General features: G+C 41.7%; 1 protein-coding gene across 1 annotated transcript; it reads left to right on the top strand.

Annotated features, from left to right (window-relative positions):
- Positions 1–449: 449 nt before the first annotated feature.
- On the top strand, positions 450–14,531 carry IL20RB (interleukin 20 receptor beta). Its single transcript, XM_010578432.1, has 7 exons — positions 450–507; positions 6,096–6,222; positions 6,955–7,145; positions 9,938–10,062; positions 13,194–13,344; positions 13,665–13,810; positions 14,406–14,531. The coding sequence occupies exons 1-7, from the start codon at positions 450–452 to the stop codon at positions 14,529–14,531; spliced, it is 924 nt and encodes a 307-aa protein (XP_010576734.1).

The following is a 14,531-nucleotide window of genomic DNA, read 5'->3' as shown; positions in this document are numbered from 1 at the left end:
CTTAGTAATGCTGGGGAACTTTCCTGGTGCTTGGAAGCATCAGGATTGATCTAGTCTGGGGGCTGAGCAGGAAAATGAGCATTTACAGATATATAACCTACATGGAAATATCTAATGAATCCTGTTTCCTCCTTATAATGTCTTTGTTTAATACATATAATTGCTAACTAAGTGAAACAGAGTTATGCCATCTAGTTGAGCAGTTGCACAGACCTGTAAAGAAATGCTGGCATTAGATAACCTGGACACTCCCTCTAACTACACCCTTACAAACAATGTATGTAGGTCTGTGGCATTGGCGCAGAGAAGTGGTGTTTGCAATATTCCCCTGGAGTCTCCACTTCACTCACATCATGGCTGGCTCAGATAGGGCTCCCTACCTAGGAAGGGGAACTTCTGAGCTGCACAACAGGGTATGAATGTAGGAAAAGTCAACAAGCGTGAGCAAAATGTCACTAAAGCTCATCTGTTTCTTCCTCTGCGCTCTGATTGCACCAAATCTCACAGGTAAATGGCTAAAATATCTTCAGCTGACTTAAGGCAGAAGACGAAGGGGTTGTGAGAAAAACTCTTTTGTCCTTTTGTTAAACATGCCTCTACAAAACTTAAGCCAAATAGTATGAGGTCAGGTGATCTTGAATTTTAATTCTTTGTCTAAAATTAATACTAGAATAAGCAAATGAAAAAGACAATCCATAAATTCTATGTTCTGCAAGTCAATTCTGAAATCAAAAGGGGAGTTTCAATTTGGAGGGAATTAACTTACTAATACTGTATTTGTCTCTGCTCTTTCGCTGTTCTGTGAGAAGCTGAACTTTGAAGTCCTCTAGTAATGCTGATCTCTTTGAGCACAGGAGATGCCCTGCCTGTGGAGTGGATGCAGGGTCAGAGAGGAAGGGTATAAAGTGCTAATTAATAGCTCAAAAATGTTCACTGAGGGTCTCCTTTACCCTGGAAGAAGGCAGTGCAATTTGTAATCTGCTTCTCCAAGTAAATGCTAGGCTCCAAACATCTCCTAGAAGGAGTTTGGCCTCAGATCTCCTGATTACACTTCAGTGTTTTTGCAATGGCCAGTCCTCTAGAAAGCAAACATGGCTTGCCAGTGTGCTTGGATTTTACTCAGTTCTGTCTTTCTAAATGTGCCTTCTTAGCTCTTGAATTCAGGTTGTGTCTTGCTCCATTTTGTTCTCTGCCTCAGAAAAAATAGTTTTATAGCTTCCTTGGCCAGCAAAACACTTTGGATCACTATTTATAGTTCTTAGTTGCTAGGTACAGAAACCACTGACTCAGCGTCAAGTTGCATATGCTCTGAAAATTTCTGTGGAATAGGGAAGATTATGACAAATGTTTTTTAAAATGGCAAAGCTGGGCAGCTATTGTTTAAAGAAATTTGGGATTATTTTTACCATATTTTTGTTTAAGGCCTGGCTAGTTGTGTGATATTTCTGCACAGGTGCCATGTTGCCTGTGTGAGTAGTGACCACCAGCCTTGCTCAGCCGTATACTCGTCCAATTTTGTCTTCTACACTGCGACAGACAATAGGAGAGAAAGGTGGGATAACTTACACTACGTCCCCCATTCTCTTGGACTTGACCTGAAATATGAAAATTTGTGTCCTAGTCTCCTTTTTGAGCAAAGAACATTTTTTGATTGAATGTTTAAATCTGCCCCTGTGGTTGTGCAGAGCAGACACCAGGTTAGAAGATAGTGTGTTCCTGTCTAGCCTGGGAGTCTAGGCTTTGTATCCTGCGTGCTGGGGAGATCTTGACTTTTGCAGTCAGTTTGTGCAGTCGGCAAATGAGGGAGAGGATGTTCCCAGAGCCTTCAGTTAATTATAGCCAAAGAGATTGTTTAGCATAATCTATTATTGTTGTGTAAAATGTTATGTTTCTAGGAGTTAAAGATGTATGGCTTTCATTTTCGCCATTTAGCTTACAAAGAAATTCCTTTAGCTTTTTGGGGGTGTTACAGACATTACTCTGTTTTCTTGTCACCAATATTTAGGGTTCAGAATTCCCTTGTCAGATTCCCCTTCACTGATATTTCCTCAAATGCAGAGAGGCAGAGTATGTCTGAAGATACAAGCAGCTGGTGACACTGTTGTCCTCCAGATTAGAAAAAGGAGATTAAATGGTACAGTGCTGGAGGTTAGAAGACAATGCTTATTAGCACAGCAATAAAGAAGGATTTCTCACCCCTGTATTTAAAATTTTATGGGGCATGCCAGAAAAAGAACAGATGAGGTAAAGCACTTCTGAACACTATGCAACACTGATTCTGGAGTTACTGTTTCTTCTTGTGTTTGTTGAGCCCCTGAAAAGAGAGGCTATTATGAATAAAGTAATTTTATTAATATTTTTGCAGTGTTCACTTACATTTAACAGTAAGTAGTGGTGATAGTAGTGATGAAGTAACAGCAAGTAATGATGAAGCAGTAGTAATGAAATATTATTGTGTTCTATATTCACAGAGAAAGAAAGGTATCAAAATCTATCCCAGAGCAATGAAATTTTATCAGAGTTTATTTAAGGCATTTTAAACTGAAAAGTGAGACAGACAAATGTACTGGACTTGGTCATGAAAATTTTTTTGTTTGTTTTAGTTGTAAATTCTTTAAATTTAGCACAAAGAGGAGAAAAACGTTAAAGCAGGGAAGTCACCACCATTTTAAATGGAAATCCATTCTCTGTGTAACAAATGAAATGGAATATACTGCTGATAGGATAGGAGGCAAAAATGCTATTTACAGAGAAAATCTGGACATGTTTTTTTCTTTGGCGTGACTGGAGATGTTAGGGTAAGAGTCAGTACCCTGGCTTGAAAGACTGTAGTTTGGCTTTTCCTGTGAAGCTATTTACATATTGCTTGTGAATCCAAAATCAAATGGAAGTGGTATGCAGCCCTGGGCTAACAGTCTTCTAGGTCCTGCCTGCTGTCTCTGTCCAGTTGTCTCCTGCACTCCGTACGATTGTTGTTTCTTTTCCCTTCAAAATTCATAGACTTAATGAAGTATTTTAGTACTGAAACAACATACTTCACTGTTTATACTGAGTGTTTTCCCTATTTATATAACCTAGAATTGTCTTTTCTCCCGGTGTTAAACATGGATTTGCTTGCAATTGTTTTGTGGGCTGTTGCAACAGATGGATTGGAGAAACCGTGAATATAATTTGTTTGGATTATGACACGGGATACGTCATGTCTACACCAACAGTGTTTTGGAAAAGCATGAACCTCTCTTCTGAAAAACAGCTTTCAGCATGGCTGTGGGTCCCAGGCAGAAAGCAGGGAAGTGCATCATTGCTTTTATTGCTCAGGGACCCCATTTAATTTCTGTACTAGATGAAAAGATCTCAGGTTTTAGCTTTATACCTTTTTAATTCAGTCCTGAGGGCTGTCCACTGTGTTTGCAGTAGGGCATGGTTATGCAGTTACAAAAATCTCTGTACATACCATCAAGTGAGACATACTAAAGCTGAATCCTAATTTTCACTTTAGTGTATTTGTTATTTAATTATTTAACCTTACAAGTGCAAAATCTTATAATTTTTACATCACAGCTACACACATACATATGTGTGTATACTTATGCCCACACAGATATCTGTTTCTATATTCTTTGATTATGAAAGGTAAAGAATATTTTTCTCTAGGGATGCAGTTCCCTTCATCTGAAGGCAGATGTCCAAACTAGTGCACAATTCGTGTGAACTATATGTCCATAACACTATACCCCACCACCACTGTCTTAGCTGCAGCACTGGAGACTTAGTTTTCTGACACTGAAGTGCAAACACTCCATGACATTGAATGAATAGCTGCTGTGTGGTACGGCTTTGCCACAGAAGGTATGTGGCCCTGTAAAAATCAGCAAATATGCTCTGGAGATAACACATATGAGCATTGGGGGTTTATATATCTTTTTTTTTCTTGGAGAAGAGTTCTTACAAGTAGCAGAATTTGTGCCCATCCTGAATCTGTTAATACCAAACAGAAATTTACATCAGCGAATTTTTTTTAGAGACACATACACTGTCATTAGGCCCAGAGTTTTTCCTAATGAAATGAAGAAAGAAACCTTAGAGTCTCTATATGAACTTTTGTGGTTCAGCTGAAGTGAGGTCACAGGTCTCACTCTGCCAGTAGGAGAGTCATTGGTTTTGCCAGCAAACCAGGAGAACAGTGTACTAAGCTAAGCATAGCCAGGAAATGAAGATTGGTCTCAACCAGACACAAAATAATCTTTAGGCCATTAAAAGGTAGATAGTCCAATTCAGAACTATCTTCTTCTTCTTTTAAAATTGGTTTCTAGACAGTTTAATAAGATAGGGTTCAGTACTGTTGAATACAAAAAAAAAAAAAATATATATCCATAAAGTCCTAAAGTCAAGGACTTAAAAATGTAGGAAACACTCCAGTGCAGTTCACCCCTGTTCAGACCTGGAACATCTTTATGTGTGTGAGTCATGTGGAAAAACTAGTGTCTGATCATGTAACCGAAGTCTGTTACGTAATTCACATACTTAGGTATGCCAACTCCCAAAATTAACATGGGAACCAAGAGTACAAGGAAAAGTAGTAGCAAACATTCTAAATGTTGAGAAACATGGAGAATACAAGAGACCAAATGGGTGGTTAAGCTGCAGAGCAAAGGTCAATAAAGACTTTTTTTTTTTTTTTTTTAAAGACAAAAAGTGCCTTGACACTAGTAGGGACCTCCAACCAGCCAGTAGTGATAAAACTGCTGACATGGCAGACAGTGACTCTGCTGCTATCTAAATGTCAAGGAATAAAGCTTCTCATCCCAGAGATATCTGACTTTTAGTTTAAAGAACTGCTGAGCATTGTGTCAACAGATCCATGTAACATGCCAAAGAATTCATAGAAGAGTTGGCATCAAGGTTCTCCACGTCATTAGTGATTTTATAAAGGTATGAATACAGGGAATATTCTAAGGGCAGAAAGAAGACCAATGTTGTTCCAATGCTTTAAAAGAATAATCATGAAAACATTGCTCATGGACTTGTCAACCTAGTTTTGATCCTGGGTAGAATAACTGACATTAGCTGGTTAACTTTGTAAACACAGCTTAAAAGAAGATACCCTCTTTTAATGACAGTTAAAGCCTAATGGAAGATAGACCTTGTTAAGTTAAATAGATGTTATTAAAAAAATAATAATTTTGAAATAAACTTTAGGTAACATAGATATATTGTGATAGAACAGTTACCTTGTTTCTGGGAGAGTGTTGAAATGACCACTGCTACACTGGGTTGGTTGAAACTGCTCCATCTATTCCTCCCTTCCAATGGTTCCTTGGGAACCATTCCCTGCTAAGCAGAGAAAACATAATTTTCTTGGGACTGGAAAGTAGCAGAACAGAGATAAGTCTGTTCCCATAGTGTAGTGCAGATTGTGCACAGTGCCTTCTGTGCTCTGGTCCAAACACTGCTACAGATTTTACATTAAGATGCCACAGGATAAAATTAACTACACTGTTGGTACCATCCCGTGCTTATGCTTTGACAATCTCAGAGTAATGTAATAATTTCATTTATAGTCCACTGAATAAGTTTATTCTGTTAAAAGGTACTTTGATTACAGCCTACAAGAACTTATTAGAATCTTGCAACATGAAAAAAGCTGTAACAGAGCTAGGATCTTCTACAGTGTCCAGTCCAGTCAAGCCTGGAAAGAAATAGCACATTTTGAACCATTACATCCATTGGAACAGTCTATGGGATGCAACAGAGTATCTGTTACTTGACTTCATTAAATTGAATTGGATGGCTTTATAAAAGCTTGAACTTTTCTCACTGTTTTACTGATAGAATGAAAAACTCTGAAATAATTAAAAGGCATGCTTTGCCTTTCTGTAAGCAGTGCCAGCCTAACTGCTCTGTCATTGGCTCTTTGGTTGTCATTTCTTCTTCTCTCTAAAATACTTTCAAACACTGAAGTGACAGTAGTGAAATGAAGAGTGTGTATTTCTGATGCAAAACCCAGTTTTGCACTATCCGTCTAAATTTTTTCCTAGTACATTCATATACCTTTTTTCTTTCTTTCTTTTTTTTTCTTTTGCTGGGAATTTTAGGTGAAGATGCTTTGTTGCCAGCACCTCAGAATATCTCTATTCTTTCTACCAACATGAAACACTTCTTAACTTGGAGTCCTGTGATCATCCAGGGAGAAACTGTGAGATACTCTGTTGAGTTTCAGGGGTAACTTCTGGGGTTTTTTTCTTCTTCTTTGCTCTTTAAACAGTGTTTACTTAGACTTAAAATCCTGCACTGTTTGGATGTCTTGAGTGCTCTTCAGTTCACAAGCAAAAGAAGTTTGATAATCCAGCACTGTTGATCACAAGGGGGGGAGGGGTGGGGTGGTGTATCCTTTTGCTCTGATTCTGAAACTGTTTACAGGTTAATAGATACCTGAATAATCCAAGGTTTGTATTAAGCCCACATATGAAAACTGCCTCTGTCCAAAGAATTCAAAAGTTAGGAAGATTAGCAACAGTTTATTTAGAAGAGGAAAGAGAAAACATTTGAGATTTATTCAGCATTAATCTTTTAAACATTTAAACCACATTACAGGAGGTTTCTGATAATCTTGAGCAATGGCTTGTATCACAGTATGGCTTTGGAATTCTGGTTTACCAGGGATGATCAAGTCAAGTGAGTGGGCAGGATTTGATGCATTAACACTGCGTTGGCTATCCCCACCTCCTACAATATCATGCTGCATTTGGCTCATGAACAAGCTGGCTCTGGGAGATTTTCTCTTGATAAGATCTAAAACACACCCATACTGGTTTTATACACCCCTGGTATTCCAGCCCCAATGTATCCCAGTACTGGTTTTAGCTGGAAAGAAGCAGTAAGCAGCCTTAGCCCATGTCACAGATACATCTCCTATCAGACTGTTGCCTGTCTGCTTTCTTTTCCTTTCCTCAGGGAGTACGAACGAGAGTACGCCAATGAAAGCTGGATTCCCATCTCTGAATGTTCACTCATCACAGCCACAGTGTGTAACATCACAGAGGATATCTCAGCCACTGTGGCCTATAACCTGCGTGTAAGGGCAGATGTTGGTACTAGAAGATCAGAGTGGGGCACCCTGAAAGGTTTCTTCAATCGTGTCACAAGTGAGTCCTGCTATTTGGCTTAAGCTACATCGGTCACGTTAATTTCTCAGACTCTGGTGTTGAGGGATTGCTGACGTGCATGTTTGTGTACTGTGCATGTCACACAAAGCCCATAAACACACAGAGCACACACTACTTCTCAGGTCCTGTCATACTGGGTTGGGATGTTACACTCTTAGACAGCCATGCTGTGTTCTTGGGTATGAGTTCCTCCTGAGGCAGGGCTGAATTTACCAGGGCTTGAATTTCAAGGGCTTCAAAGATAGGTAAGAGGACTATAGGCATTTCTTTTGGCATGTTGGCCACTCTTGCCCCTGATTTCAAAAAGTTCTGATCAATCAGGGTTGCTGTCAATGCTCCATCTAATCCATGTCATCTAGTCACTTCTGAGGGTCCAGAACCTGATCCTATGGAAGCACTTACTCTAGAAAACAACCATGACACCCTCTCTCTGCCTCATGAAGTAACCTCAGAAGAGGAATGAAAAATGGAAACAGTAGCATTGCTGCAGTCCTAGCAATGCAGGGTATTCTCTCCATTTCCTTCCAACTCCTGCAAAGCTTGAGGCCCAGGTCAACCCAAAGATCATGTTGCAGGCTAAAATTAGCATACTATTTCCAGTGTTTCTCTGGAATCATTACCTCTGTTCTCTGCTATGTCGTCAAGTGCCTTCAACAATAAAAAACATGGTGGAAAACCTCTGCTGAGGTCACTATTAGAGTGCAACTCTGAGTCTGAGATGGGCAGCAGTCATCAGTTTTAGCCAGGGAAGAAATTTTCTGAGTCCACAGTTGACCCGATCTTAAACCTTCATCAGTCATTGGAAGTTATCTACTACTTCATGAGTGAGCAGTCCTCACTCATACAGAGCGCTTAGTCAAAGCAGCCCTCTCAGAAGTGCTGCCTAAGTTGGTGAGTGTGTCTCTTGGTGTGGAAATGTTTTCTAGATAGCACTTTAGATGAAAAATCCTTCCCTTTTCCAGGAGCTATGGTGGCATAGAGTTGAGCCATGAAAAATCTTTCCCTTTTCTAGCAGCTACAAAGGCAGAAAGTTGAGACACAGACCACACTGTCAGGCAGAGATAGGGGAAGGATATTCCTCAGCTTAACCCTCTTAATGAAAAAAAGCAGCAACTTTCTCATGGTACAGTGAAGTATTTGACAGCTTGGTCCTGTGTCTTAGAGACCTCAAAACAATCCTCTGGCTAAGCTGTAAAAGTTCAGAGGATTCAGCTTCAATGGGCTGCAGTGCGAATATGCATATATGGAAAAATGTTTAAAGGAGAAAGAAAAGTCACTTAAGTTCTTGTCCTTATGCATTTTTACTGCTCACTTTCCCTTGTCTCTGCTTTCACATCTCTTAGGAAACCTGGCATTAAGTCTGAGAGGAACTAAGGAATTCAAAGCACAACCCACAGGTTCCATATGTGGTTCATAGACAGTCAGGGCATCAGCACAGCCCACAGTACTTCTAGACTAAATAGCTCTAATGTCAAAGCCTTAGGTGTAGATACACATAAAGTATGATAACACATGGAAAACACTTTTAAAAGATCTTCCTAAAACTAACAATTTATTCAGTCTTACTTCTTCATTTATCAAAATTCAAAAGGTTAGTTGGTATCCAGTGTGCCAGCACAGAGATAAATATAAGTGCTCCTGTTTGGTTAGTAGTTGCAGTGTCCATTTGTTAATACATTAGCCCAGTATTTTTTTTTAACCTCCAAATGATGTTATCACTTTTTTTTATTTTGAGACATTGTGTTAAGCCGATTCTCAGCTTTTAATTTAAATGTATAACGTAGTTTTCCAGGCCTCTCATTTGTGTCACATTCATCATGAACATACTTGGATTTTATGTTTTCATATTGCTCAGTATTGGTGGCAATTCACTGGATGTAAGAGCAAATTCTATTAAGAACATCTCTTTTGTATGTGGCTATACATTGCTTTCCTTTCTTTCTTGAAAGCAAGGAGGTTGAAACCAGTTTCAGCAACAATAGAGTGGTAAAGAAAGGCATAGATAAGTAGTGCAAATATGATCTCTGTACTGCCTTAATTCCCAATTAACAAATGTACAGTGAGCAGTTTCATCCATGCTTGATTGACTCTGATTGTTTCACTAGTACTCCTCACAGCAGAATCCCAGACCAAATCAAGCTTTGAATATCAAAGTAAGGAAGAACCAAATCACCTACAGATTTACTTGCATACATTTACAAAAACTTAAGTCACAGCAGGTCATCAGCCCAAGTCTATCTAAAACCATGTAGATACTAAAGGAAAATCAGGATTCATATGAACTGCCAGAGTTATCCTGAGGCTCATGTTGCTTTTTCCTTCACCTTTGAATAAGTGCCAAAATTCCCATGAAGAAGCAGTGGTTTCACAGCTCCTGTTCTGTATGTTAGTGCTAAGCTAATGCCCAGGAGCAGAAGAACTGGCCTGATCTGGTGTCTCAACTTCTGGTCGCCCAGCTGGTTCTGCTGCTGTTGATCACACTGGAGAAAATTCAAAACCTTTCAAGTTCTGTGCAACTCAGCTATTGCCAAACTCCTATTAGCAATGCCAGTCATGGTCTTCCTCCTGCTTAAAGTCTGCTACTGTATCTAGACATACTAGGAGGTAGAGCAGAGAGAAGTTTCTACCCCACTGAAACAACCAGCTATTATTCCAGATTAATGTTACTGTGCTCAAGATGTCAGCTTCTCTTCCTCTCCTAGCTGGGAAAAGGAAGACAGTTTTTAAGGGTTGCCTCTGATGTGATAATGGTGCTCTCTCTGTGTTGGCAGCTTTCCTGACCCCGCCTCTGATGAAGGTCATAGCAGATGGGTATCATTTACTAGTGGAGCTGGAAGACATGGGGCCTGCCTTTCAGTTTTGTGTTGTCTATTGGAAGAAGGGCCAGGAGAGTAGGGTGAGTTTTACCCTCGGGTTTTTGGGCAATAACAGAGAGCCCACATACTTAGAGTGAAAGCATACAGACATTGCCCAGGGCCTGTTTGCCAGTCCAAGCTCCTGCTATGAGGCTTGAGGGCCTGCCTGGCATCAGTATGTGCCATATTCCTCTACACATACCAGTGGGTTGCTCTTACCCCCATGGAGAAGCTTGTCTGTTCTTTCCACATTTCCTTCCCTGAGAAGAGGAATCACCCCAGGGATGTCAACTATTGAAAGAAACCAGAAGTCAGGAACTGAAGGTGTTTATGCTGACCTTCTTCTCTGAACATCATTTGGTTTACTCAGACCACAATTAAGGTGTTACACTGAGGTGCTGACAAAGTTTTCTCACAAGTTTTTTGTAAAACAGCTTGCCTGGAACAGTGAGCTGTAACTTGCTTAGCTGAGGGTTTTGCTTACACCTGGATAATACTGCAGTAGTGACAATTTATGTTCCATTCAGGTCCTTCTGTTTTCACTAGACATCGATTTTTTTTTTTTCCTCCCAGGAACTTGGTGCTTCCATAGCACCTAAGAACATAAAAGCAGCCATATAAAGTCAGGGACAGTCAAACCCAGTATCTTCTCTCTGCCAGTGGGCAATGGAGATGACCAAGGAAGATAGTAAGGAGACACCCTGTGTGTAATTACACTTAGATTATTTTCTGAGATTTCAGAGACACAGCTCCAGGAAATTCCTGAGCCAGAAATGATATCATTAATAGCCCCGATGATTTTTTTTCCATTAATCTGTTCTGGTTTTCAAGCTATGTAAACTTTTAGCATGTACAACTTCCTGTAGTCAGGAGTTCTGCAGCTTAAGTGTTGTGCAGTCTCAGTCTTGGTTTAAAGGGGAGAGAGAGAGACAGAGAACAGTTATTCCCTATTCACTTTCCTCACCACTCTAACAGTGTATCTTTTTTCCAGGCCAAGGACTCCCAGACTACTTAGTTGTTCCCTGTGGAAGCCCTTCTAGCTATTTTTGCCTTTACCAAGGTGGACAGGGAGTAAACCTGCACAGTTCAAGGTGCAGGAGCACTATGAGTTAGCACCATAAAACAAAACAGGTCTTCACAGTCTTGTCTTTTCTCAGAAATCGTTGACATGGGTGACTACCACACAGCTGACTATCCCATGAAACCTGAACCCCATGTTCCTGTTTCTGGTGGGGGATGCTCAATTTAAGGTCCAGTCACTGACTGTAAAAATGAAGGGGAAAAATTCCCATGAGTATCATTTCACTTTTATCTGTGTTGAATTTAATTTGTCATTTTATTACAAGATCCTCTTGCAGTTCTTCACAGTTGGCTGTCATCTTTATTATTCTGAAGTGGTTTTTTAGTATCATTAGCATGTATTAGTTTTCATTTTTCTTCCTGATCATCTGTAGTAACACAGTGGTGAGCACAGATCTGCATGGGCCTCCACCATGACTTCCTTCCACTCTGAGAAAGGATTAGCAATTTAATAATACAAAAGTCTTTCTTCTATCAGGAAGCAGCAGGAGCAGGTCTGCTCACTATGAGCAGGAAGTCGGGAGTCAAGGGTGATCCCAGTGCAAGCAGTGCCCTCCCCAATGAAGCACAGACCCACATGGTCTGACCACAGTAGGCAGAATCAGGTACTGGTAACAGGGTCCATCACCAGCCCCAGACAAGACAAGTGATGAACAATGCCCAGCGTCCATACAGAGACCCTAGCCAGGAGCAAAAGGAGGACCAGAGACAGGGCTGGAGGACAAGGCTGCAATGTACTTAACCAAGGGTCCATCCAGGAGACAGAGCTGGAGACAGGCACAACTCCAGCTTAGCTCAGACTGGGACTGAAGGCCCTGGGCTGAGCTTAAATGGGGCTCCTGGGCCATGGACAGAAGGCTGAAGATGCAGGGGGCAGGCAGGGCTGGTCAGGGCCATTGCAGCCTGGTTAGTGCACTCAGAGGTCCAATGCCTTTTTATCCCATGGCTGTTAGCTTAATAGGCTTTTGAAATAGATCTTCTTGACTACCTTTTGGAAATCCAAGTAAATGAGATCAACCTTGTCCATGAGCTTTCTGACACCTTAGAAAGAATCATATAGGTTTGTGTCTGACTGCATTTTATGAATTAAATGTTAACTCTTCTTCAGTATATGGTATTAATCACCTAAACATTAATTCCAAACTTCAGAATAGTTTCTACCAACTGGACTGTCACAAGCATCAGGTTTGCTGGTCAGTACATGTCCAGTTCTCTGCTGGGACTCTTTTAATTTTTTTTTTTAATAATTATCACATTTGACATGTCTGACTTGAGGTTTTTGCAAGAGGTTACACACCCCCAGTAGTGATTGACCTGATTTTGTCCTTGAAATCTTTTTAAACTAATGGCCCTCAAGATCATCTTTCTGTGGAGGAGGATATTTTGATGGTGAGAAGGACTTGCCCTGCCAGGAGAACCCTACTGGGTTGTTGGAGGTGTCTGTATGTGTGTGATGCTGGAGGCTAATGAGCTCTTCCGTGAGCACAGGCTTTGCATCTGCAACACAGCAACATTAGGATCAACTAGCTAATTGTTACCTGTCCTCTCAGGACCAGGAATTCTGGGAATAACAACTTCATTTTGCCAGCAGTTAATTGAGTCCTATTTATTGCAAAAAAATAGTGTACTGGTGGTCATATGCTGTTTGAGGGTTGCTGAAATGTGTTACAGTTGCACACGCCAAATTCACTTGCTCCTCACTAGCCCAATCCATCCTCTCTTTGTGCTCTAGTGTCATTTTGGTACCCCAGCAAAGACTCAGATCAGTGAAGACCTTAGTCATCAAGCCCTTACACCAGGGGAGGAGGTGTTGTGGCCCAACATCACCATTATGGCTCTTTGGCTCACAGCTCCTTCTTTCCATCCCTTCCTACCCTTCCAGATGTGTGCGGTCTCATTCTGCACTCCACTGTGCTTCCTCATTTGCTGCTTTTCTCCCTCTCTCCTCTTATTCACACAGTCCTCTCTGACACCTCCTGCTGCTCCTTCCTTTTCTCCCAGTAAAGTCTGGGACAGCATCACATTAGGACTCCCGTTCTCAGTTAGCTCCTTGCCCTGTGTTCTAATGCTCTCTCTCCTGGGTCTGTGGCAGATACAGCAGAAGGTGGTGAAAGAGGTCAGCTCTGTGGTTCACCTGGACACCATGGAGGCAGGACCTGATTATTGTGTAAAAGCTCAGACATATGTTGAGGCGATCAACAGAAGCAGCAGCTTCAGCCAGACACAGTGCGTGAGAGCACAAGGTAACAGTCAGCCTTCCTTCCTATTCCCCTGGTGTAGTCATGCCCGAGAAGGATACCCCAGCAGTTCTTCCTTTTATTTCCACTCAATAACTCCAGTCTTGTTTGCAAATGTGCTGCCCATTTGTTCCTTGGGGGAGGTAAAAAAGGAAGACTCAGGAGTGCAGCCCCCTACACTGGCACTGGTATCCTACCTGGAGTGTGCCGACAAAGAATCTCACCAAGGTGGGTGGGAAGAGCAGCCACAGAGGGTGCAGGCTAACTGCATTGAGTGGTTTGTCCTCAGTCTCTCTGAGGAGTTTTGCTGCTTCTGTTATTTCTAGGTGGCACATCCATGTGGCTGGTTACTGCCCTCATCTCCTCTGCTGGCTTAGCTGTGGCTGCTTTGACCCTGCCTTTCCTTACCTGGAAAACATGTAAAATCTTTCAGTATTCCTGCTGCCCTGTTGCTGTCCTGCCAGACACACTGGTAAGATTTTTTACTGTGCTTTATCGGTTTTTAGGGTGCTGGGTAGTCACAGGGTCATGGGGCAGGCAGAAAAAGCAGACACATGCATAGGCTTGTTCATTCCTGTGTGATGGGCTGAGCTGCAGGGGTCAAGCAGCCCACATGAATTAGCTGCACAGCTGTCACTGCCTTCGGCCTACAGCCCTGAACAGGGAAGGTGCTGCTGGTGCTTGTGGGGAAGCAGCTTGGGAGGCATGGACTGAGCCTGCCTGACCAGCTGCTCCCTGAAAAAAACAGCTGCGTCATTGGCAACAGTGCTCCATGTGTTGTGGTTCCAGCACTGAGCTTCTCAACTCCTTGGTGAGGAGAAATCAATCATCAAAAGCAGCTTCTTTTCTCGCTCACTCAGGAGGAGTGTGTTTCAGTCAGTAGCTTAAATGTGCTGTCCAGTTCAAGTGAGAATGCAGGCAGCAGCTTTTGTGGCTGTGGGTTCCTGAGCCCTGGGTCTCTGGGCAGTTGTGCCAGGAAGGATGAGAAGAACGGTTTGTGGGGAAAAGTAGAAGACAGACAGACAAATTCATCAGCCTGAGGGTGAGTGCGTGCATTTGTTTTACAGAAAGTATCAGAGGCCCCCACCCAGCTGATACTGTGTGGCAGTGAAGAAGCTGAGCAATGTGATCTGATGGTGTGTGTGATGCCCTCAGAAGAAGTTCTCCGACTGTGGATTCAAGAAACACTTTAG

The sequence above is a fragment of the Haliaeetus leucocephalus genome, unplaced genomic scaffold (assembly GCF_000737465.1).
Source record: "Haliaeetus leucocephalus isolate CR32 unplaced genomic scaffold, Haliaeetus_leucocephalus-4.0 Scaffold636, whole genome shotgun sequence".
Taxonomy (NCBI): domain Eukaryota; kingdom Metazoa; phylum Chordata; class Aves; order Accipitriformes; family Accipitridae; genus Haliaeetus; species Haliaeetus leucocephalus.
This window is presented reverse-complemented; position numbering and strand designations above follow the sequence as displayed.

Coding starts and splice junctions, on each gene's coding strand:
- IL20RB (XM_010578432.1), top strand. CDS start 450: ATGTCACTAAAGCTCATCTGTTTCTTCCTCTGCGCTCTGATTGCACCA. Junction 13,345..13,664: donor ACAGTGCGTGAGAGCACAAG/GTAACAGTCAGC, acceptor TGTTATTTCTAG/GTGGCACATCCATGTGGCTG. Junction 13,811..14,405: donor CTGTCCTGCCAGACACACTG/GTAAGATTTTTT, acceptor TTTGTTTTACAG/AAAGTATCAGAGGCCCCCAC.